Source organism: Amyelois transitella, chromosome 7 (genome assembly GCF_032362555.1).
Source record: "Amyelois transitella isolate CPQ chromosome 7, ilAmyTran1.1, whole genome shotgun sequence".
Lineage (NCBI taxonomy): Eukaryota > Metazoa > Arthropoda > Insecta > Lepidoptera > Pyralidae > Amyelois > Amyelois transitella.
Window position 1 is genome coordinate 49,779 of NC_083510.1, and position 23,252 is coordinate 73,030.

Below are 23,252 nucleotides of genomic sequence, written 5' to 3' on the forward strand. Positions count from 1 at the left end.
CCCTAAGATAGTTTTTAGAACTTTGTCAAATAGCCTATTCCATTTGTCAACTTCAGCAGGTAGCTTATATCCGCAACTTCGCGACGTATATTCAAAGGCACGAGGTGATGCTGCCTGCACAGTGGAATATATTCCGATGAGCTATAAGTGATTTTAAGCCGGTAACATAAATGCCTAATAAATTTCATTTGGATTCTCTCAATTCTATCTATGTATATTTGATATCTGGGATTCCAAACCTGTGACGCGTATTCAAGAATGCTACGCACAAAAACACAGTACAGAATTTTTAAAGTTTTAACTGAGCGGAAGGAAGAGGAGCAGCGTAGTACAAAACCAAGAGCCTTAGACGCTTTTGTGACCACTTTATCTACGTGTTCCTCAAATCTCAATTTAATGTCGTGATAAACACCTAAATCCCTAACACAAGTAACTCTCCGCAGTATTTGGTTCTTTAAAGTGTACGTTGCAGAGATGTAATTCCTCTTTCTTGTGAAAGTAACGACACAACATTTATACGGATTTAGATCCAAGCAGTTGTCCATACAGTAGCTTTCCAACCGTAAAAGATCAGACTGCAGAGATAGCACATCGTCACGATATCACTGAAAATATCTTCATGTTATCAGCAAAACATAGGACACGAGAAGATCTTAAGTAACTGCTTATATCATTAATAAACACTATGAACAATAAAGGGCTTCACTTTATTTATTATTCTTCACCTTTATTTCTAACTCACTCCAAGGTACCTTCATTAATACACGTGTGCTTTCTGGGAAGTAGACTCTCGTGGAAAGGGACATACAAGGATAAAGAAATCGACTGGACATTCCGGTAATAAGATCTGACGTTCTGAGATGGCCCGCCTACCGCGCCAGACCCCTCTGCTCATTTCTCTCTCGGACGAAACCCAAACTACCAAAGAAGGATGATGATGGATGATGACAAATCAACCGAAATGAAAACAAACTGGCGACGTATAAAATAAATATTTATTTACATCACTAGGCGACCGTCACTCGGGAACGAGTATAAAATAAATGCAACCAGTCTGTGTTCACGCACACTTTCTCCACAGTTTACACACACATGCTGCCGCAGCCTACAGCTCCTCGTGCTCTTCGGCCTTGAGTTCCTCCGCGTCGCCGCCGTCGTCGTCGCCGGCGCTGTCGTCGTCGGGCAGCGGCGCGGCGTCGGGCGGCAGCCCCAGCGCCTGCTGCAGCATGCGCTCCACGCTGTCCGCGAACTCCATCGCCTGCCCCTCCTGCAGCATGTAGCCCGACCTGCCACACAAGCACGCGGTCAGCACACGCACTCGGCAACCTGTTACCTCGGCAGCGCCGCGAGAGCGAGCGAGACCCACCTGAGCGCGGCCGTGCGGTACAGCGTGAGCGCGGCGTCGGCCAGCAGCGGGCTGTCGGGGTCGCGGCGCACCAGCTGCAGCATCTCCAGCAGCAGCGGGTGGCGCGGGTTGATCTCCAGCATCTTCTTCTGCGACAGGTGGTGCTTGCGCTGCGCGTCGTCCGCCTGCGGAGAGAGAGCCGTGAGACCGGGGAGAGCGACAGAGAGAGACACACACACAGAGAGAGAGAGAGGGCGCACCTTCTGATGCGCGTTGGAGAGCGCCAGGCGCTCCATGTTGCCGGTCCAGCCGAAGGCGGTGGCGGCCAGCGCGGCGGGCGAGCGCGCCAGGCGCCGCGACACGGCGCAGCGCGTCACCCAGGCCGCCAGCTTCCGCGCCAGCCACGCCGTCAGCGGCTCGAACTCCTTCTTGTCCGCCTCCAGGCGCTCGCGCTGCTGCGAGCTCTCCTCCAGGTCGAACACCTGCACGGGACGATTACAGTTCGGTCATGTCGTCTTCCATTATCACTTTACGCAAAATTTTACAATGAAACCTACATCGCATGATAAATATATCAATATGCGAAACTGCAAACAAAAAATAATTATCTTGCTACATCGTCATCAACATTGCAGGTACCTCCTTGGCGATGTTCTGGAACTTCTTGCCGTCGTACTCGGGCAGCGAGGACAGGCAGTACTCGTCCACGGCCTCGGTGAGGAACAGCACCTCGTACCCGCGCGACACCAGCCGCTCCGCGAACGGGGAATTCTTCACCTGCCATATTATATACAATTAATTATATCATATATTCATATCAGAATTTTCATTCAATATCATGGGACATTTCAACATCACCCTTGTAACTTTTTTGGTTTCACAACATTAGTTGACACTAAATAAATTACTTAAAACTAAGTTTACTGCCGCTTCCAAAGCGTCAGCGCAGAAGAAGCGGTAATAAATTGCACTGCAGCATTTTTTTCAATAATGTCACCTTCACTATTATCCAAACTTATAATTGAAATATTGACGAGAATAAAAGGACACTGTTTATATACCTAAACCGCTGGGTGTAGCTCTGTGATTGGACATTTAAGTTCTTGACTTGACATTCAAGTTTTCAAAGTCAAAACTTTATTGTAAAACATAGGTAAGTAGTACAGATGTTACATGTGTTTATAGTATCGCTATGTTTTATCCTGGAGAGTATGTACAATAGTTAATTATTATTACTCACAAAATATCATTTAGGAACATTTATGTTTGATCATGCATTAAAAAAAAAAAAAAAAAGGAAATTATAAATTGTCACATTAGGTATATTATAAATAGTCATTTAAAAAAACATTTATCGTGTAATAGCATTTTTCTAAAAAAAATAGTTTTAATGTCTTCTTAAAGTTAAAAAAATTTATACCCTTGAAACTCTGGCAATTTATTATATATAACAGGAGCCATACCAAATATGTATACTTTTTCTTAACAGCGCAGTATTGTGGCCGCCCACCACCAACTTGTGTACATATTGTGGTCTAACATGCTCTGCCCTTCTTCTTGTATCCCTTATTTTCTTGAATAATTGTGGATTTAATTTTACAAATATACATAATTCAAAAATATAGATACATAGAAATGTCAATAGTTTGAGAGACCTGAAATGTGGAACACAGCTGTCTGAGTTTTTAAGGCACACATAGATCTCAAACATCTTTTTTGTGCCCTAAAAATGGTTTCTTTATCCCTTGAGTTACCCCAAAATATTACTCCATATCGCAATATTGACATAACCATACCATGATAAGCCACAACACACGCCTCTAATTAAATTCTTTTTGCTAATTGGAAAAGAGCATATGCACATTTATTTAATTTTTTGCAAACATTAACAGTATGACCATTTCAAAGTATTTTATTGTCAATTGTAAGCCCTAAAAATTTGGTTGTCATTACTTCTTTAATCTTTTTTTATACACTCTTAATTTGAGCAAATTGCATTAATTTGGATTTTTTCATATTAATTTTCAAATTATTGACTTCAAGCCATTCTATCTATGTCACGTAATACATTATTTATGTCAGTTTCATATTCATTTAGGTCATTATATTTTATTATGGTTGTACTATCATCAGCTAATAATACCACCATATGCTGTCTAACATGTTTTGGCATAACATTGATGTAAATTAAAAATAATAATGGTCCCAACACACTGCCCTGCGGAACTCCGAATCTATAAAAACGATTTTCCGACAAGTAGGTCTGTTCTTGCTTAGTTTCATTGCATGCTGGCATGCTAGTCAGAGCCAAAGGCTCGAAGAGCTTAATGATGGAATCTATGGTTCTATGTGTGGGAAATGTTCTGCTTATGTTTTGTCCGGATATGTGAGATGATGAGGATGGCATACCTCAGCAAGGCTGGCGCCGGCGATGTAGTAGATGTGGCTCTGGCCGGGCTTCATGCGCGCCACGTAGTCCTGCAGGAAGGTCATGGCGTCGCCGCGCGACGAGTGGAAGCGCAGCAGCTTGGCCAGCCGCGAGCGGTTGCTGGGGTCCTCCATCACGCCCAGCTTTATGTTGGTGGAGTACTCCTTCCAGAAATGCGAGTACTCGTCGTCCGGAATCTTCTTTAGCATGTCCAGTGCCTGAATGTTGAGAGTTTTACTTATAGTAGACACATTTTTGGGTTGAAATCAGGTTAGGTAGACTCAGTGTCGACGGTGTACACATTGTTCAGTTAAAATCATCGTCGTTTCGTTGTCGTTGCCAAGCCAAAAAGCTGAACTTGGCCTATCAGTCTTTTCAAGACCGTTGGCTCGGTCTACCCCGCAAGGGATTGGATGAACGTTATTATATGTGTATGTGTGTAGGATGTGACTATATGTATGTAAGTCTGCTTTAATCTGTTAAATTAAACTTCTTTTCACACTGTTATTTGTGTTATCTCACCTTCCTGACGAGTTTCTTCTTGATGATCTTGATCAGCTTGTGTTGCTGCAGCGTCTCTCGACTCACGTTGAGCGGCAAGTCGTCGCTGTCCACGATGCCCTGAATCACTCCACTTCGTTAACAATCAGTGTTACAAGGTCAAGTTTCATCGACACGAGGGAGAACCGAATACACAATTGTTGGTAAAATTGTAAATAATTGTTAAAACCAAAAATTAGACAGAGTTAATCGTCCAACAAAGAATGAGCATGTTTGTAATGCAGTACCTGTATGAAGGAGAGGTAGTTGGGCATGAGGTCGTTGAACTCGTCGGTGATGAAGACGCGGCGCACGAACAGCTTGATGTGGTCGGTCTTGGTGCCGTAGCGGTTGAAGCTGTCGGCGGGCTGCACGCGCGGCACGAACAGCAGCGCGCGGAACGTCACCTCGCCCTCCGCCACGAAGTGCGCGTGCGCCAGCGGCGCCGCGCCGTCCTTGGTCAGGCTCTTGTAGAACGACACGTACTCCTCCTCCGCCACCTGCCGACGCCGTCCGGTCAGTAACCACACCACACGCTCAGTAACACTCCTCTCCTCTCACGACAGCGTTACCTCGCTGGGCTTCCTGCTCCAGATGGGCTTGTTGTCGTTCATGATCTCCCAGTCCCACACGGTCTTCTCAGTCTTCTTGGCCTCCTTCTTCTCGTCCGCATCCTCCACCTGGGCGTCCTCGTCTGCGTCCGCTTTGTCTGTCTCGTCCGCCTCTTCCTACAAATGAAACAAACTGTGTAAATATTCACTTTTATGTATTAAAGCTACTCAAATATTAAAATCTAGAAAGATGCTACGAGTATTATCGAAAACGGCATACCTCACTAGACACTCAGAAATGGCCTGCTTGTATGCTTCAGATTATGTCTGTACTGTATGACGTCTATTGTTCCTACCTCTATGAGTGATATTAAGAAAAATATTAAGCAAAATGAATGAACATAAAATAGACCTCTTCAACAGTCTCTGTGTGGGAAGCCCACAAGTAGATGGGGAAGTTGATGAACTGCGAGTACTTCTTGACGAGCGCGCGGATCGTGTCGGCCTGCAGGAAGTCCACCGCCTCCTCCTTCATGTGCAGCCTGGAACATACCGAGTTGCATTTTTTATCGACTTTAACATTACAAAGTCGGGCTCCTTTTTGTAGCTAATAGAATATTATGTAATAGCGGATGTACATTCTCGCGGGAATCTCTCGAAAAGTGCTACGGCCTAACGTACGTGATGTGTGTGCCCCGCGTCATGGTGTCGCCGCGGGGATCCTCGGCCACGCTGAAGGAGTTGGCGTCGGACTCCCACACGTGCTGGCGGTCGGCGTTGTGCTTCGACACCACCGTCACCTTGTCCGCCACCAGGAACGCCGAGTAGAAGCCCACGCCGAACTGCCCAATCATGTCGTTCATCTCCTGCGCACCCGTCTGTTGGGACGATACCAGATTTTATCAGTAAGTTAGGTGGGAGAAGTGCACTGCGCACAGGGCATGTACCTACAGTGACACTACATGAAACTATTTCAACTGCTTCTGAGCGGCTGCAAGAGATTGCATTCAGCGTTATCACGAACGACTTTATTTTAGTAGCTGTTAGAGAACGTTTGCTGCATTTATCAAATAAAAATCTGTTTTCTAACCATAAAATTTTCAAAGGCATTTTTATCAGAATATGGTTTTAGAACGAAGAACATTTTAAAATCTCTTTTTGAAATCGGTATTTCCTACTTTAATCAATCAATAAATTGAATAGGTAATTAAAATCTAGGTAGATTACAATGACCCATGTCTTAACTAGAGATAGTGAGGTAAAAAGCGGATAAACCTTTTCAGCGTCCTGCATCTTGGCGAGAAAGTCGGCCGTGCCGGACTTGGCGATGGTGCCGAGATTGTTGACGAGGTCGTGGCGCGTCATGCCGACGCCGGAGTCCATGATGTGCAGCTGGCGGCGCTCGGGGTCCGCCTTGATGCGCACGGCCAGCTCGGGCTCCGCCTCCAGCACCGAGCGGTCCGTCAGCGACAGCAGCCGGATCTTGTCCAGGGCGTCGGACCCGTTCGAGATCAGCTCGCGGAGGAAGATCTGAGCCATAAGAACACCAGTATTAAAAATCATCATCTCATATTGTTTGCAAGTCGTGTTTCGCACCATTCATTTGAGTAATTATACTCATACCACAACGAGCTTTTATTTCTGGCTGGCTCTGAGTTTTCAAACACCAAGACATACTACATATACAGTAACAAACTGACTTATTGACAAAAAATGCCAATAAGTGTGTTATGTAAATCATAAGTAAAAAAGTGCTGACCTCCTTGTTCCTGTAGAGCGAGTTGATGATGAGCTTCATCATGCGGTTGACCTCGGTCTGGAAGGTGTAGTTCTGCGCCTTGGCCTTGAGCTCCCGCTGCTGCGCCACGCTCAGCCCGTCCGGCGAGATCGCCTCCTCCTCGCGCAGCACCGCCTCCGCATCTGGACACGAACACTTGCTACGACCAGGTTTGTGGTAACGTGTACTAACAGGTAACCCACCTTGTATTGCGTTTTACGTATAAATCACGCCTTCACCTTCAAAGACTACATCTTTCCACTTCGATTCTTGCATACTTCTTCTTCGCTGCATTCACATTCATAGCCCTCTTCATGCAAAATATTATAAATTGGCACTTCCTTAATTATTCGCCATAAATAAGGTATTGGATAAAAGACTTGCGTAGGTATCTGTGTTGAATTTAATTATGACAACAGACAGTTTCAAGAAATGATTGTGTACCATTATTCGTCCCTGTCTCTCAGGTTACTGACACCAGTAACCCGAGAGACCGTATACAGTATTGATCTAACAACGCGTAAAAACAATTGCTGCAATCTGATATTTTGTAAACTCTCAGTTTGGAATAATAAAAGTTCAGTGTAGATATATAATGTCTGGTCCCTTGAACGCGCCGCCGCCGGCCGCGGACTCGCCGCACCGGCGCTCGTTCAAGCTGCGGTTCGCGCGGCTCCGCGAGCTCGGCCGCTCCGACGTCTCGCTCGTCAAGCCGTTTGGACTACGTCAGTACATACATGACACACCCTTCAATGAAGAAGCGTACGAAAATATGCACTCGCATTTCGAGTAATGAAATACCTAGATTATATATTTAATACAATTGAAACTTAAAGCAGAGTCAACTATTCACAAGCTGTTGTGGATGAAGCGCAAGAAGTATGCGGTCATTATGGCAGATGAATGATTTCCATATCAATAACAATTTATCAAAAGTATGTAGCTTACATTCAACATCAATTAAAAATGACACGGCCCTATAGGCGATAGGGAATGATAACAGATATTCTTGATAACGATAGTGATATATTTCCCAATAGATTCAATACACGTCAATCTGTGTACAATTTCCCTCCTCCCTTTGGCGTTAGTTCCAGTTGCGACCTCGCAACTCACTGAAGCTCAGGAGTCTTCTCAAAATTCAAAGGAATTGAATAGAAATTATGATGGATATTACAATTTAATGAAATATGCAACATTTCAGCGAGCACTGTGACGGACAAGTTCTACAGGCGGCAGCAGCCGGCGCCGAGCGCGCTGGAGGCGGCCGCGCTGCGACGGATACACGACATGTTTCAGAAGGGACCTCTAGAAAAGCACCCGCTACCGGTCACCTCTGCTCAAGAGTATATACGACACCAACCTACCTACTACCGGCCTAATTTTGCTATTAATCTAAATATATAAGGCACTGATTGACTGACATATTAACTAACATTTCTAGCCCATAGCCTACAAGAGGAATCCTGAGTTTATAAGCCTATCCCTTAGTCGCCTTTTACAACATCCACAGATATGGAGTGGTTCTATTTCAAAGTGTAAGAAACTACACAGCACATAGCCTTTGTCTTTTTGAGACTGTTGGCTTTGTCTATCCCACAGAGTATATAGGCATGATTATATTATGTATTTATATCAACACACCTAGGTTAGTTAGATACCCAGGCGCTAAAGCTACTAAAAAAAGCACTTTTCGCACCATCAAATGGTCATTTCCAAAATTGCTTGTTGCTTGCACATGGACATACCTACGTCATTCTGTTTTGTAGATTCATACACAATGGAAACACACATTTAACTTGGTATTTTGTATAGATATGGCTGGCATTGGAAGGCGGCGTCCCGGGAGGCGGCTGGTGACCGGCGCCTGCAGCACCACATCCGCGACTCTGCCTGGCTCAAGGCCACAGTCCGTATCCTATATTCTGATGCACAACTTAAACAGCGATAGGTTGTAACACTATCTTTGATAGAGGTTAAAAGTAAAGAGAATTATACACTCAACAATGACATGTTTGTTTGTATTTTATTACTTCTACTTTCCTGTAAGATAATTATTACAGGAAAGTAGCAGGATTCTCCCTTCAGGAAATGTGTATTAGTATAGCACCTGGCAAATAGGTAGGCAAGAATTTTGTTAAACTTTCTTACCAAGCTCTATCTGTCACTAATTGGGCTGTAAGTACAGCTGAATGGTCTTTTCCAGATGGTTGGCTCTGTCTAAGTGTAAGCTTAAATGAATTATTTAAAATAAACAAATTTAAAGGTTCCCAAATGCTGTGTTGAATAAAAGTTGAAGTGTTGACTGACCTGTGCGTGACCCTTCCCGCGACGCGCCGAGGTCAGCGTCCACCGTCACCTCTGCAGTGCCCTCGTCTACTGCCTGCGCCCAACTCCATCCTGAAACGTTCAAACAAGACTTAGTTTTGCGAAAACACGACGCTATCGCAGGTAGACCGACATTATAGAAACTTCTAGTAACCAAAGGCTTTACCTACGCAAGGAACTATTGTTCTGTGAAATTAACCGCGGATTAGACACTTTTTAATTCATGATATCAACAAAATCTATGAAGATTTTATTAAATTTCTAATTAGACCGGCGAAACTACTAATTTGATGTGAATATGACAGAAGTCATTATTATTGATGAAATTACCTGATAGAAATAGAAGGCAGCTTAGCAATAAAAAGTATTTCATTGCTAATTTTTAATTACTATCACCAATTTTGATTTAACTTAGATGCACGCCAGTAAATCAGAAACAGAAATCAAGTTAATTCATGAAAGCTTTCTTGCGTTGAGTAGCTGGTGTTGCGGCACTGACGTTAGCAAAATTGATGTCACTTCAATATAGGTAGGATACGTAGCACTATTTGATTGGCAGACAAAAAAGTACTCGACTTTAGTCCAATGAACGGCGACCACGGCATTACTTTGACAAATGATAGATAAACTTAACCAAATGTCGACCTATGATTGGTGAATTTATTTATATTGTTGAATGCTGTTATGAATTTGACAGTGACGTGAGGGAATTACTGTGGGAATAGGCGTCGTCTGTGAAGCCCACATGGACCTAATAAAGCCCATTTTATAATATTATCTGTAGTGAAGAATCACCTCACTGTCACCTGTGTCAAACAATGTCACTCAACGTCACCACAACGTCAACAATAAAAATCTATACCTGAAATTAAACAAAGAAACAAAGTCATTCTTTCATAGAAATAGTATATAATAATATGTGGTCCTTATTCATAGCTACTCTAATTTTTCGATTTAAATGGTTGTGAGCTGCTGGTAATTTCAACTGTTCAGTGTACAGGCCAAATGCATAATTTCTATGCTTGTGCAATCACTGTATAGTGAAGTGACTTTAATTAATCGAACAAGTTATACCGTGTAGGTCTACACAATGGTCTCTCAAATTCAAGGAGACACGGAGATTTCGCCTAGTATTGTTACTTCAAAAAGACGAATAAAATACAAAGAAAGCACTTGGAAACTTCATACATTTGATATTTGGAGTGTCGAACTATTGTGTAAAGTGGTGGTGTTGAAGGTCGAAGCAGCGCTATTTATTTGGCTCGGCGGCGGGTGTAGCACCGCGCCGGAGCTAGGCTCACTGGCGCTGGGCGTGCCAGCGCGCGAGGTCGCGGGGCGCGCCGGGCTCGCCACGGCGCTGCTGGGCGCGGACGGCTGCAGCGCGGCCACGGCGCGGCGCCTGGCGGCCTGGCTGCGGCGTCCCGTTTACGTCAGCACTAGTTGCACCTTCGATCGTTTCAATGCACCTCTAATAGAAACTGGACTTGTGCAAGAAATTAAAAATAGAACAGAATTTTTTAGTTTATGATCTGATAATAAATTGATTTATTAAGAGAATTTTTTTTAATTTTTTACTAATGCTGGTTAATAGAAAACGAAAGTACATGGTAATATTTCTCCACATGGCCAAAACATCTTAGCATTCCCTTTTTATTTCCACCTTCTGCAGACATCAGTTAGTTCCTAACAATTTTAGCTAAAGCTTGTAAGTGCAGCCACACCGACTAGTCAGTGTTGCTGGCCTCTGTTGTTCCCGCCTAGTTGCAGCTGGTTTATCTCTGACTAAACTTAGGTTTTGCTGAAATCACTGTAGCTAGAACAAACTTCAGCCACATAACAATTACTAAACTTAGATGTATTCTATTTTCATCATTGCTAGAAATAAATAAATATATTTTAAAAATCAATACATATAAGAAAACAGTAAAAAAAAATTTGTCTTTACATTGAGTATCTTTAAAAATATATTATTATGATGGAGAAATAGTAACCATGCCTAAATTTGAAAAAGAAGTCTGTTTGTTTGAAAATGCTAATCTATGAAACTTCTAAACGGATTTGAATGAAACTTTTTTTGTTGTATAGCTCTTGCTAGGTATACTTAGAACAAAAAAGTTTCTTTCGGTTGTAAGCTTTCAGTGTAAACATTATATATTTTCTGTCAACGGTATGTGGCCTAGAGCTCCACTGCCGTGAGAATTTCGGGATATAAAATATTTTTTGTTAATCCAAATTATATCCTGTGTAAAGCCAAATTTTGTTTAAATTTATTTTGGTGCACTGAGTAAATTTAATAACCTTAACCATCGTATTTTCAATAGTACACAAACGGAGTTGCGGGCAACAGCTAGTAAGTAAAAAAATAAAGAAATAAGAAATTTTATTAGATTGAATTTATTTTGTATTTAACTAACGACCCCCCAGCCTTGCCCGAGTAGCATTTATAGATATTAAGCTTTCTCAGAAAACCCTCTTTCCAACATTTCAAACAAATAAATCAGAAAATAAGCAAAATATTATATGTAGTGAAGATTACATACAAACATCACTTTACCCCGTAAGGACGGGGTTGACAGAGCCAAGAATCTTATAAATACTAGGCGATGCTCAGCTGTGTGGGTAAATGATAGAATTGAGATTGAAATAGTGACAGGCTGCTGGACTAAAAGAAGAATCCCAAATGTATTAGCCTGCGTTTGTGTTACGCCTAAGCCACTGAACCTATTTTGATGAAATTTGGTACAGAGATTGAGTTGACTCTAAGGAAAAGCAAAGGCTTCTTTTATTTTATTTTACATTCAATTACTAAGCTTCGATGTAAATCTAAAAGAATTACTTAGTAGCAGAACCAGTGGCGGATTAACACATTCGCCGCCAGTAGGCTTTTCAAATTTTGCCGCCCCTTGTCGAGAAAATAAAGATGGAGGTTAAATGTCAAATTTTATCTATACCTACATATAATAAAACAGTTAAAATATTTTGTCTGTACATTTAGTATTTTTGACTGAAATGGATAGAGGGACACTTAGAATGAATAATAGAAAGGATTTTTTTTAAATTTCTTGTCTGTCTGTCTGTAGGTATGTATGATCACGATTATTTCCGAAAGTACTGAACCGATTTACTTAAAACTTTCACCAGTTGCTTTGTTTTAACTCAGAAAAACATTTAAACTTTGTTTCATCAAAATCGGTTCACAAAAAAAGTTATCGACATTTGAATCAACTCAAGGCATGAGTTTGCCTGCAAATAAGCTACGAAATTTAATTATTTTTAAGAGGTTCTTTTAAAAGGGATTCTTTTTTAGGCGATGGGCGAGCAACCTATCACTATTTGAATCTCAATTCTATCATTTAGCCAAATAGCTGAACATGGCCATTCAGTCTTTTCAAGCCTGTTGGCTCTGTCTACCCCGCAAGGGATATAGACGTGACCGTATGTACCTATGTAGTCTACTTTAATTTTGACACCACCGAAAACGGCCTCGATGGTCCAATGGTTAGCCCGTGAGACTGTGAAGTTGGCGGTCCAAGTTCGAGCCACAACAAAAACAAGTTTAATTGGTGTTGAGTAAGTAGTTTACCTATATAAAAAAAAAAATAGAAATCAAAATTACTTCATCAATAAAACGGTAAGAATATTTTGTCTGTACATTTAATATATTGACTGAAACGGATAGGGAATTCTTTCTTTACATTTTTTTGTCTGTCTGTCTGTATCTGACTGTACGATTAGATTCAACTCGAAATTTACGCGTACGAAGTCGCGGGCAACAGCTAGTAATCAATAAACAAAAAAAAATATAGATAGGTAGGTACTTAGGTAGATACATGAAAATATTTAGGTATTCGTACCTATGTAAAATAAAATTTTCGGGCTGAATTTGCCGCCCCCTCAAATAGGTATGCCGGCTAGGTTCAGCCTACTCAGCCCGCTGGTAAATCCGCCGCTGAGCAGAACGAAGCACGACTGTAGCTGCAGGGATGCACTCGTCTCCACCCCCTTTGACTCGAATAAGTACCTAATTTCTTATTTCCACACATAAGAGTACCTACCCACATGCAGCGTGCCGTTGACTTCGTACGACCTGGGACCTCGGACAAACTATTAGGTATACCTATTCGACCAAAACCAGTGCTGCGTGCGGCGACTAGCGATTAGCGAGCACCTGATTGTCAGTGTTGCTAGCCATACAAAAAACTTTATAAAAAGTAAGTTGGTACCTACTTAGATATTTTTAAAGGTTTTCTTCTTTTATTAGTAGGTAGGTCGGAGTGGGAAGACCTAGGCGAACGTAGATATCTTGATCAAATTAAGGACGTCCTGGTAAAGGGTCAGGTCAAAAGTAGGTATCTTCCCGAAACCGCCGAGCTTGCATGAAGAGAGTTATGAATGTGGATGAAGCGAAGTATGCAGAGATTGTGGCAAGTGGAAAGAGGTAGTCTCTGCCTACACCTCCGGGAAAGAGGCGTGATTTTATGTAGGTACCTATGTATGTATTAGTAGGTAGATACTTACTAATATTTTATTTATCAATTTTATAATTTACTAGCTGTGCCCGCGACTTCGTCCGCATGGTATATTGTTTAGAATGGAATATTTTGGGCATCATTGAAGCCCTCAAGGATGAATCCTTTTCCCCATTTTTTTCACATTTTCCATTATTTCTTCGCTCCTAATAGTGACAGCGTTATGTTATACCTACCTACCTATAGGTAGCCTAAAGCCTTCCTCGATTAAATGGTCTATTCAACACAAAAAGTATTTTTCCATTCGAACCAGTATAGGAGTAGGTACCTAGTTAGTGAGATGAGTTGCGTTCAAACAAACAAACAAACTCTTCAGCTTTATAATATTGGTAGGTATAGATTGTGTTAAAAATTTGTGATCAATTATCAGTTAGGTACATAGGGCGGAACGTAAGTACCTACCTACTTATTTATAACGTTTTCCTAGTGCTTGACAAATATTATCACCAGTCACCTCGAGGTGCGTGCGCCGGTGAACGACAGGTGTAGCTCCGGTCGGTGCGACGTGCGACTGAGGGCGGACGACGTCGGCGGCACGCTGTGCGCGCCCTTATGTGTAGAGAGGATGATGCTCTAGAAAAACTCGTTATTTAGGTACTTAAGTTCTTTCCTGGTTTTTAATGAGTACCTACCTAATTAAGAAGGACCCTTAACACTTATCTACCTACCTAGGTATAGTAGGTACCTACTTAGGTAGGTACCTATAGGTATTCATTGCTTCTGTGAAAACAATACCTATAGGTACTTACTTACCAAGGTAGGCAGTAGGCACCTATTACCTGACCAAGTTTTTCTTTTTTAAATTCAATAGGTCCTAGTGCTTGGATCAAACAGAAATTTCAAGCGGTTCAGGTAGATTAGGTAAGAGCCCTAGTTGAATCATTACGCTCTACCTGAGGGAGAACAACGCCGGGTGCAACGGCAGGTGTAGGTACCTACTTACCTATGCTTATGAATGGTAGACATAATAAGTATTTATTGGTACCTATATCTAGGAATACTAACCTACTTACTACCTAGGTAGGTAGGTAGTAGATATTCCTAGTTACAAAAACGCTTACCAACAACCTACAAATTTACTACTTAGTACTTCATTGCAATATTTGTGGTTAGCAAAATAAATAATTTTGTAGTGGTCCAATACATGTGGATGGTATTGGCGTGTGGGCGGGGCCCCTGATGAGAGGCGCGGCCGGCGCGGTGCAGCGGGGCGCGGGGGGCAGGGGCGGCGCCGACCAATGGAGGCCCGGGGCGAGGCGGCAGTAGCACGCGGCGCGTTGCTCTGAGCGGGTGTCTAGTGTGTGAGTGGCCGTGGCCCGCGGAGACCCGTGCCTCGCGAGTGTAGTGCTCCAGTGTGACACCTTGCTATAGTGGTGTGAGTGCCGTGATATTGTGTGACATACACTTTTTCTGGATTGCTCTCGTCGCCCGCTGTGGAAACTTTAGTGGAGGTCCTATGAACAAGTGCAGGTAGGTAAACTATAGGTATAAGTAGGTACTATGTTACTTAACTACGTCATATGTTTTTGTTTGGTAATAGGTACTCAGGTACAGTAGCTCCATCCAATAATATGTGATAGTGGCACGGCCACGAAGAAATCTGATTCTGATACATATTCCTGTTTCCTGAATAGGTAGGTAGATACCTACTTACCTAGATTAATAAACTCTTAATTGCACCACTTAAGAATAAAACATACAAGACAGCACAAAAGAGACAGAAATGGTATCAAGGCCTACTTATTGTTAATGCAATCTCTTCCAGTCAGTAGGTAAATTGGCTTTAAAGATATAATGAATTATAGTTCTACAAACTAAGGACGAAATCGAGTCTGATTTTGGCTCGACACTTTTTATTCATTCTGGTTACGAAATTTAGTCTAGTAACAAGAATACAAGCGTCTCTTAGCTTATCTTAAAGGGAGCAGTCAAAATATTGAATTGTTTTCGATTTATGGCCATTTAAAGAAAATCAAGCAACAGGAAACTGAGAATGCTTCCAGGAAAATGTGAAAAACTATGGAACTCAATCAAAATCAACGTATATTCATAAATTATTTATGTCACAAATTAAATTTGCTTCTTAACATCAATTTGTTATAATTTAGGTATTAAGTAGGTATCTATTAGATACTAGCTGTGTCCGCGTAGAATAGCTATTTTGGGCATTATTGAAGCCCTCAAGGAGAATAATTTTCCCCGTATATTTCACATTTACCATTAGGTATTTATTTGCTACTCATAGTTGCAGCGTGATGTTATATAGCCTGAAGTCTACCTCGATTAATGGTCTATTCAACGCAAAAAGAATTTTGCAATTAGAACCAGTAGTTCCTGGGATTAGCGCGTTCAAACAAACAAACTCTTCAGCTTTATTTAGTAATCATCTCTTTTTTTTATTTTTTGCTGCACACTAGCAGTAGGTACCTACCTCTAAAAAATGTTCTTGTTTTTTACCTTTTTTTTGATCTTTTTTTTGTTTTGAAGGGCTTGGGGATATACCTATCTGGGAAAACAGTGCTTACATCAATTTGCAAATCAGGCATGGTAGCTAAAATTTCTGTATTTTCCAAATTTTACATAAGATAAATGGTCATGTCATCAGGCTGATCTCTAGATTCTGTCTCACTTTCATAGACGTCTTTAAAAAATTGTCTTGGTATTGCAGGGTATTTGAGTAGGATTATCCGATAATGTTCACACATAATAAACAAACCTCTCACAAAAACAACTAAAGGATTTCATTTTTATCTTTCGTGGCATGAAGGCACTGCCCTGTACTTGGTGGACTTTGAGTGTGCCATTAAAAGCGATAAAATTCTGCTGATCGCCAGAAATTGTTATTTTCATGTCATCAATTTCGCTTTTAGTGACGATAGAAAGAAAATTTAAATGACACCACAGATCTCAGATAGGTTAGTTACATCACCTCCATGTGCTACAACATCTTTTGCACACTGTTCTATCCTATCTGGAGCTCCTTTGCCATGGCCTGCTTCAGGGTGATTCCAAGTCCAATTAATTTTATATGCTAGCGTAAAGAACATAATATTGTTCCGATAGGTATTGTGTTACTGGACCATCAGTCAAGAAATGGATGGTTTCTATTTCCATTGGTAATATTCTAGTATCGGCCCTAAATGGACCCAAAAAGATTAAATATTATGACTTTACGATACAGTGTAATATGATCTTGTAGATCCCTTCAAATACACAACTACTTAGGTAGGTATATGAAGTGAGAGCTGTGTGCGAGATCCTACAAAATGCAAAGACTGAATTTTCTTCGTTGTATTTTGTACTGAAAGTTAGTCAAATGATAAATTACATTAGGTACATATGTATCTACTTGTAGGTATCGTAGATTAATATTTACAGGTGAAAATTGTGAATTATCTTTAACAGAAACATATTTTTTTTACGATCGTCTTAGGATCCTGGATGGTTCTCAGTATCCTCTCAGAGTCTCAATTTCGCAGGATCCTGAGAACAGGAGTTCCTCAGGAGGAACCTGAGATTTCTTGTATTAAAAAATCACATAAATGTTATAGGTACCATTTAACAAAAACTAAGCAGGACTAAGCTTCGTGTTAGCAACTTACGTATCAAAATTTTATTAAATAATATGAGTAATTATTATACAGATTACTCATATTATTTAATGAATACGTAAACAAATATCTTACCAGGATTCTGTGAGCTCGACTGAATATAGCACCACTTCCCTGACTGACTACGCTGGGCAGACAAAACACCGCGCTATGTGTGAATGAATATATGATTTTCGTTGTCTCTTTAGTAGGTAGGTACTTACAATTGACTCGGGGGAACAGCGATATTGCAGGACAAAAAGCCTAGCGAATATTTGTAACTTTTACATTGAACAGGCTCCTGATATGAAATAAGGGGAACAAAATATAGACACGATTTTTAACTATGTTTTTGAGATAAATAGATAATAATGATTGTATCTAGCAAAAAGAAAAATTATTAATTTAGGTTTTATTTATGACCTTGACCTTACAAAGTGCGCCGTGAATTCGTGACTTCTACAGTCACGAAATCACGACGCACTTTGTTTCTACTAAAATTTGTTCGAGGGACACGTCAGGATCCTGATCGGTACTTCGATAATGATTTCGTTCAAAAAATAACTGAAAAACAATATTATATTTAGAGGCCAGCTAGAAACAGTTACCAATAACAGTATGCCGTACAAATAAAATAGTTTTATAACAATTTGACTGATCCGTCGAAAATTCCGTAGTTTGTAGAACTACCCAGGTAGAATTCCCTTGACATGAGACTAAAACAAATACTTATTATAAACGCTGTAAAGTTCATACACTACAACGCGTACGGAGTAGGTAGGTACTTTAAGTGGGTACCTACGTATTACCTTATCTTATAAGTACTTACACAACGTACGTCCAAAACTCATACACGTGCTTTTGTAATATACTTACTTAGTTATATTAATAATCGCACTAAGCATTTATATCCAACACTTACCTACCTCCCGCAATAGTTTTTTTTGCAATCTGAGATCAATCAATCTCAAAACGGGCGGATCTTTTTTTTCAATGGAAAAATGTGAGAAACCTACACATTCAGACAACAGAATGTCTCACAATGATCCCATACGCTTTTGGTTACCCTGCAAAGATTGCGGAGGTCAGATGGGAGTCGCTTCATGTAAAATCCCGACTCGCCCAATTCAGGATCCATGGTCAAAGGGTTTACCCTAGGCCACTCCAAAGTGGTGAGGATATATCCGGGACTTCTTATAGCCAGAAAGAAGAAGAAGAATTGAAATGGCATAGGTAATGAGGCCGTCTTGCAAAACACACCTAAAATAGAATTCAGAAATAAGATGCAATTTACCTATAAACGTTATGGTGATCGACTGTGATGTAGGTACTAAAAATATCAATTAGATATCATCTTAATAAATATTTAAAAGGTACCTACCTAAGTATATAAGTACGTGGCAAATTACACACATATGGTTAGCCTCGAAGTACCTAAGTCCGAAACTTGTGTGACGAAAACTACTTACTCAACGAACACTATATTTTATACTTATATAGATAAACATGGAAATCCCAGGCAAATCAGAAAAAGTTGGTTTGTTGTTGTTGCCCGTCGCTTCGCTCAGACATTGTTGTTAGACGCAAGTCCTACCTAGACAGTTTTTGCCTGTGGGAAAGGTATAAGGTTATAAGATACTTAGGTACTTATGTTCTTCTCAGTAGGTATTCCTAAAAGCTTAGGCATGCTTTGGATAGTTTTTGCCCGCGGATTCGTATGCACCTGATTTTTTCCTCCCGTGTTAAAATCTTACAAAAGTTGTTCAATAGATATGATGGGCGAAAAAAATGGCTGGATCATTTGATGTGGAAGCCAAAGGGGCCAGCTGCTCTGTAATAGGTAGGTACGTTTGGAAATTTGAGTAAATTGAATAACCTTATTCTACCACGTATGTATTTCCAAAAACACGCAAACGGAGTTGCGGGCAACAGCTAGTGTGTGATTTTATTCAATAGAGACTGCTGTGTGTTTTTGTCTTGTTGATATCGATAAAACAAAGTATAAATTCTAGATACCTAATATATATCTAATACAGTAGGTACCGTACAGACATTTAATTTTTACTGTGTTATCATAGGTATGTAGACATGTAGGTAGGTATATTATTTGCAATTTTTTTTAATACCTATTATTATTGAATAGTATTTTAATTTTTATTTCGTAATAAAAATAAAATCAAATATAATAATGTTTTATTTACATTTGTGGTAGATTACTATTATCTATCACAGAAGTGCCCCGCCAAGACGAGCCAAACGATGCGCAAGGGCACTACCCATAACTTTCTCGAAAGGTTTTGTGGTTTTTTGAACCCTCATAATTTTGGTTTGGAGGTGCTAAATAGTTAAACATGTTTTAAGATAGGATGCCATCAGTAAAAACAATAAACATGCAAAGTTTGAATATAGTAGCTATTAGGTAGGCACTATTTACAAATAGGTAAACTAACATTGACTCATTGATGATCATCTAAATTTAAGGGTACCTACTTCCTGAAATCATAGGAAGCTGTAATTTGGTAAGTTGGCTAATATTACTTCCTACTACAGAAACAACAAAAAATATTATACCTATAGAAACTTGACTAACCCTAAGTTATACCCTGGGATAACTTTGGTTAACTGGGTGCAGTGTGGTTCCCGGCACCAATTAAAAAAATGGGACCACTCCTCTTCCCCATGCATGTCGTAAAAGACGACTAGGGGATAAACTTGGGATTCTCCTTTTAGGCGATGGGCTAGCGATTTGTCACTATTTGAATCTCAATTCTATCATCAAGCCAAAAAGCTGAATGTGGCCTATCTGTCTTTTCAAGACTGTTGGCTCAGTCTACCCCGCAGGTGATATAGGCGTGACTATATGTACCTATGTATCCGCTCGAAATAAGAGGTGGAAGTTTATATGAGACTTGCATTACAGTCTGCACTGCACTAGATATCTACACTTCTACTCTTATCTATACATATAATATACCTAACAGTAAAAATATTTTGTCTGTACTGATAGATATTTTTTTTTACATTTTTTGTCTGTGTATCTGACTGTATGATCACGCTTATCTCCAAAAGTTTTAAACCGATTTAATTACAACCTTTTCCAATTGTATATTCAACTCGAAATTTACGCGGACGAAGTCGCGGGCAACAGCTAGTATTATAAAAAGGAAAACCTTGTTTGTATGTTTGTTTGTTTTTACCTAATGAATAAGCTCAAAAACTTATGGACCAATTTTTTAAATTCTTTCACAAAAGGTAGGTACATTATCGACGAGTACCTAACATAGGCCATATCTTATCTTGGAAATAATAGGGTGCCGTAAGATATTTGGATTTTTCAGACACAAGGTGTAAAAAAACAATCAAAAATCATTGATGTTGCTGATAAGATGCTTAGGTACTGCCTAAACTATAAAAAAAAGAACCATAAAATGTGGTAATTAATTGAAGATCTTATAAATATTAGGTAAATACCTAACTGTCTCTGTCGAGGGAGGCACAACAACCATTTTTTTTAATTTAAAATCTAGAATTGTTTTTAACTACATTTAATCGCGTTTATTTTACTTGTGCTATGTATCAAATAAATTATTTCATCACCAAGTAGGTACAGTTTATGAAGATAATATTTGGTCTTTAAGTGATTAAAATTTTGAAGTACTAATGGCGAAATTAAATTTTGCATCAGTAACCGACATCCACGCGGGCCGAGCCGTAAATTAATAAAATGGTGCCGTGTGACTCGCTAATAAAATGGACCACTCCATTTCTTGCCCATGGATGTGGTAAATGGCGACTAAGGGAATAGTGGCACATTCATCTAGTGCAAACTTCCATCCAGATAGTATGGTGGATAGGAGAAAACATACTGTGTGCCTTGCAATGTTTTCACGTGCAGGTTGTAAAAGCCAATCGAAGGAATGTGGGATTTTTTGTCATGGCCGTTCGTATGAAATATTCGCATTCGTATCATCCTTGGTCTACATTTCGAATGAATTAGGTTACTGTTCCAAATCAAATGTTGCTTTGCTGTTAATGTTACTTTCAAAAATAAATGAAATCCCACAAAACTATTTTCAGAAAAAATTGTACCAAGACGAGTCTTCCCTGAGAAAGTTTCGGATCTCATGTAGAGCCAAGATTTTTGAACCAGGCGCCCTACCGTTACGGGGCCAACCTCACAAACTATACTTACTTTAGCCAAATCGTTTGGCTGGCCGTTTGTTTTCACACACTGAGCGAATGCCTTTGAAACCTTCGTGTCATAACGACGTTAGCAAAACGGCGAAAATGATTTTAATGATAAGTATATGCAATAGGTATGGTTGAATGTTTAAAAATCTATTTTCGCTTAGTTTGTTTTCAAAAACGGCAATTATTATTTTAACACGCACGCCTTACCACTTTTATTTTTATTTTATTTACTAGAGAGTGCCCGCGACTCCTTCCGCGCAAACTTTTAAAGACTGTTGGCTCTGTCTACCCCGCAAGGGATATAGACGTGACTATATGTATGTATAATATATGTAGGTACCTATGTACGATTCAAGTACCTACTCACCTATTAGGTATTACCACCTTTTAGCTTAGCTATGTTCCTTTTTATAAGACAATCATAATGATACTGTAGCGACATGCAAACTTGCTGAATTGCATTTTTATGTAGAGCGACTGGCGATCGAATCCCCTCCGTTCCCAGTCGTCTCGTGAACTTTAACGGTTACGCACATATATGTATTATAAATTATTCCATTGGCAATAAATCTATCAGGAAGTTATTCGTTACACTCCCTAAGCCCCACCAGCACACCCGACAATACAATATGATATGCAATGAAGAAATTGAAATGTACTTACCTACTTACACTTAGTTGGAAAATAAATGAATATGAATAGGTCTCTACATATCTGCGTATATTGTAGGTACGCTCAAAAACAAATTCTGTAATAATACAATACTTACCTAAATGTGTCAACAAACAGGCAAATCAATATTAATTATTATTTATTATGTCGTTTAACAAACAAAAATACCAACATAGTAAAATGATTTCTTAGAAATATAATTCTTTAATTTCTGTGCAATCATTTAACTTAGTAAGAACTTACGTCGGGTCGGGCCACATGCAGTAGGCCAATGCAGCAGTTTCTCAAAGTGAAGCGAGCACGCCACTGCTGGCTGCTGGGTGCGCCTGCGCCGCTCTGAATACGACACACAAACCACCGCACTATTGCAGTGTCGGAGACCCACGAAACAATCAATAAGCTAAAAAGTAAAAAAGTTTTTTTTACACATTGAATATATTTTACATATAAACAAAAATTTGGCGATTTGAGTTATGCCTGTATAAATAATAATTGCCGTTTTTGAAAATAAATAAAAATAAAAGTGACTAATAAAATGTTAACGCAATGAAAAAGTTGTTATGTCTAAATCTAAAACCTTGATGTTTTATTTTCGAAACATGTATGTAGGTATGTGTGATTTGAATTATTTGGAACGAAAAAATATTACATCCGACTTCAATTCAATTCAAAAATTATTTATCATCGCACACAAACTTACACAAATACTTAGATACATGATTATAAGTAGGATACCGAGTAAGTAAGAAGTATACCTAAGTAAAAAGAAAATGCTGCACTGACTGACGCTTTGGAAGCGGCAGTAAACTAAGCATTCATAGCTTCTCATATTTACAGCCACAGATGGCGACACAATCGTTTTCCATAAGAGTTAATGCGAAAACAAGCAGTTCCATATTTTTTGATGATAATACTTGTGTAGGTATTACATTATTTATTCCTTAAATGTAATTGTCAAGTTATAATAATTGATTTTGGTATGCATTTGACGTTCATTATGCTTATGAATAAAACAATTACTCTGCATCGCGCAAGTGAAATTTTTATGACAGCTAAGTATATATAGTGTTGTTTCAGCAATTCAATCGTACTTGCTTCGGCAGTACATATACTAAAATTGGAACGATACAGAGAAGATTAGCATGGCCCCTGCGCAAGGATGACACGCAAAATCGTGAAGCGTTCCACATTTTTTGTGTTTGGCAGTTCTGTCGATTCCTTTGTAGTACTAGTACGAGTACATTGTTGTTAGTTTGTTGATAATAATTAATATAAGAATGAATTGTTTATGATATTTGTCT

General features: G+C 39.8%; 2 protein-coding genes and 1 non-coding gene across 3 annotated transcripts; 2 read left to right on the top strand and 1 right to left on the bottom strand.

Moving 5' to 3' along the window:
* Positions 1–977: 977 nt before the first annotated feature.
* Positions 978–9,485, bottom strand: LOC106140792 (endoplasmin). The gene is made up of 14 exons (XM_060945322.1): positions 9,300–9,485; positions 8,952–9,041; positions 6,624–6,784; positions 6,140–6,394; positions 5,546–5,742; positions 5,277–5,406; positions 4,886–5,041; positions 4,562–4,813; positions 4,296–4,394; positions 3,755–3,991; positions 1,985–2,122; positions 1,606–1,827; positions 1,367–1,530; positions 978–1,286 (listed from the first exon to the last, which is right to left on the bottom strand). Exons 1-14 carry the CDS (start codon positions 9,340–9,342, stop codon positions 1,106–1,108), a joined length of 2,325 nt encoding a protein of 774 aa, XP_060801305.1. The 5' UTR covers positions 9,343–9,485; the 3' UTR covers positions 978–1,105.
* Positions 7,173–8,638, top strand: LOC132901956 (uncharacterized). The gene is made up of 3 exons (XM_060945325.1): positions 7,173–7,366; positions 7,846–7,987; positions 8,457–8,638. The coding sequence occupies exons 1-3, from the start codon at positions 7,237–7,239 to the stop codon at positions 8,590–8,592; spliced, it is 408 nt and encodes a 135-aa protein (XP_060801308.1). The 5' UTR covers positions 7,173–7,236; the 3' UTR covers positions 8,593–8,638.
* Positions 9,486–23,038: 13,553 nt separating the features above from the next.
* Positions 23,039–23,145, top strand: LOC132901959 (U6 spliceosomal RNA). Its single transcript, XR_009656960.1, has one exon. It is a non-coding gene; the product is annotated as a U6 spliceosomal RNA (small nuclear RNA).
* The last annotated feature ends 107 nt before the right edge of the window (positions 23,146–23,252 follow it).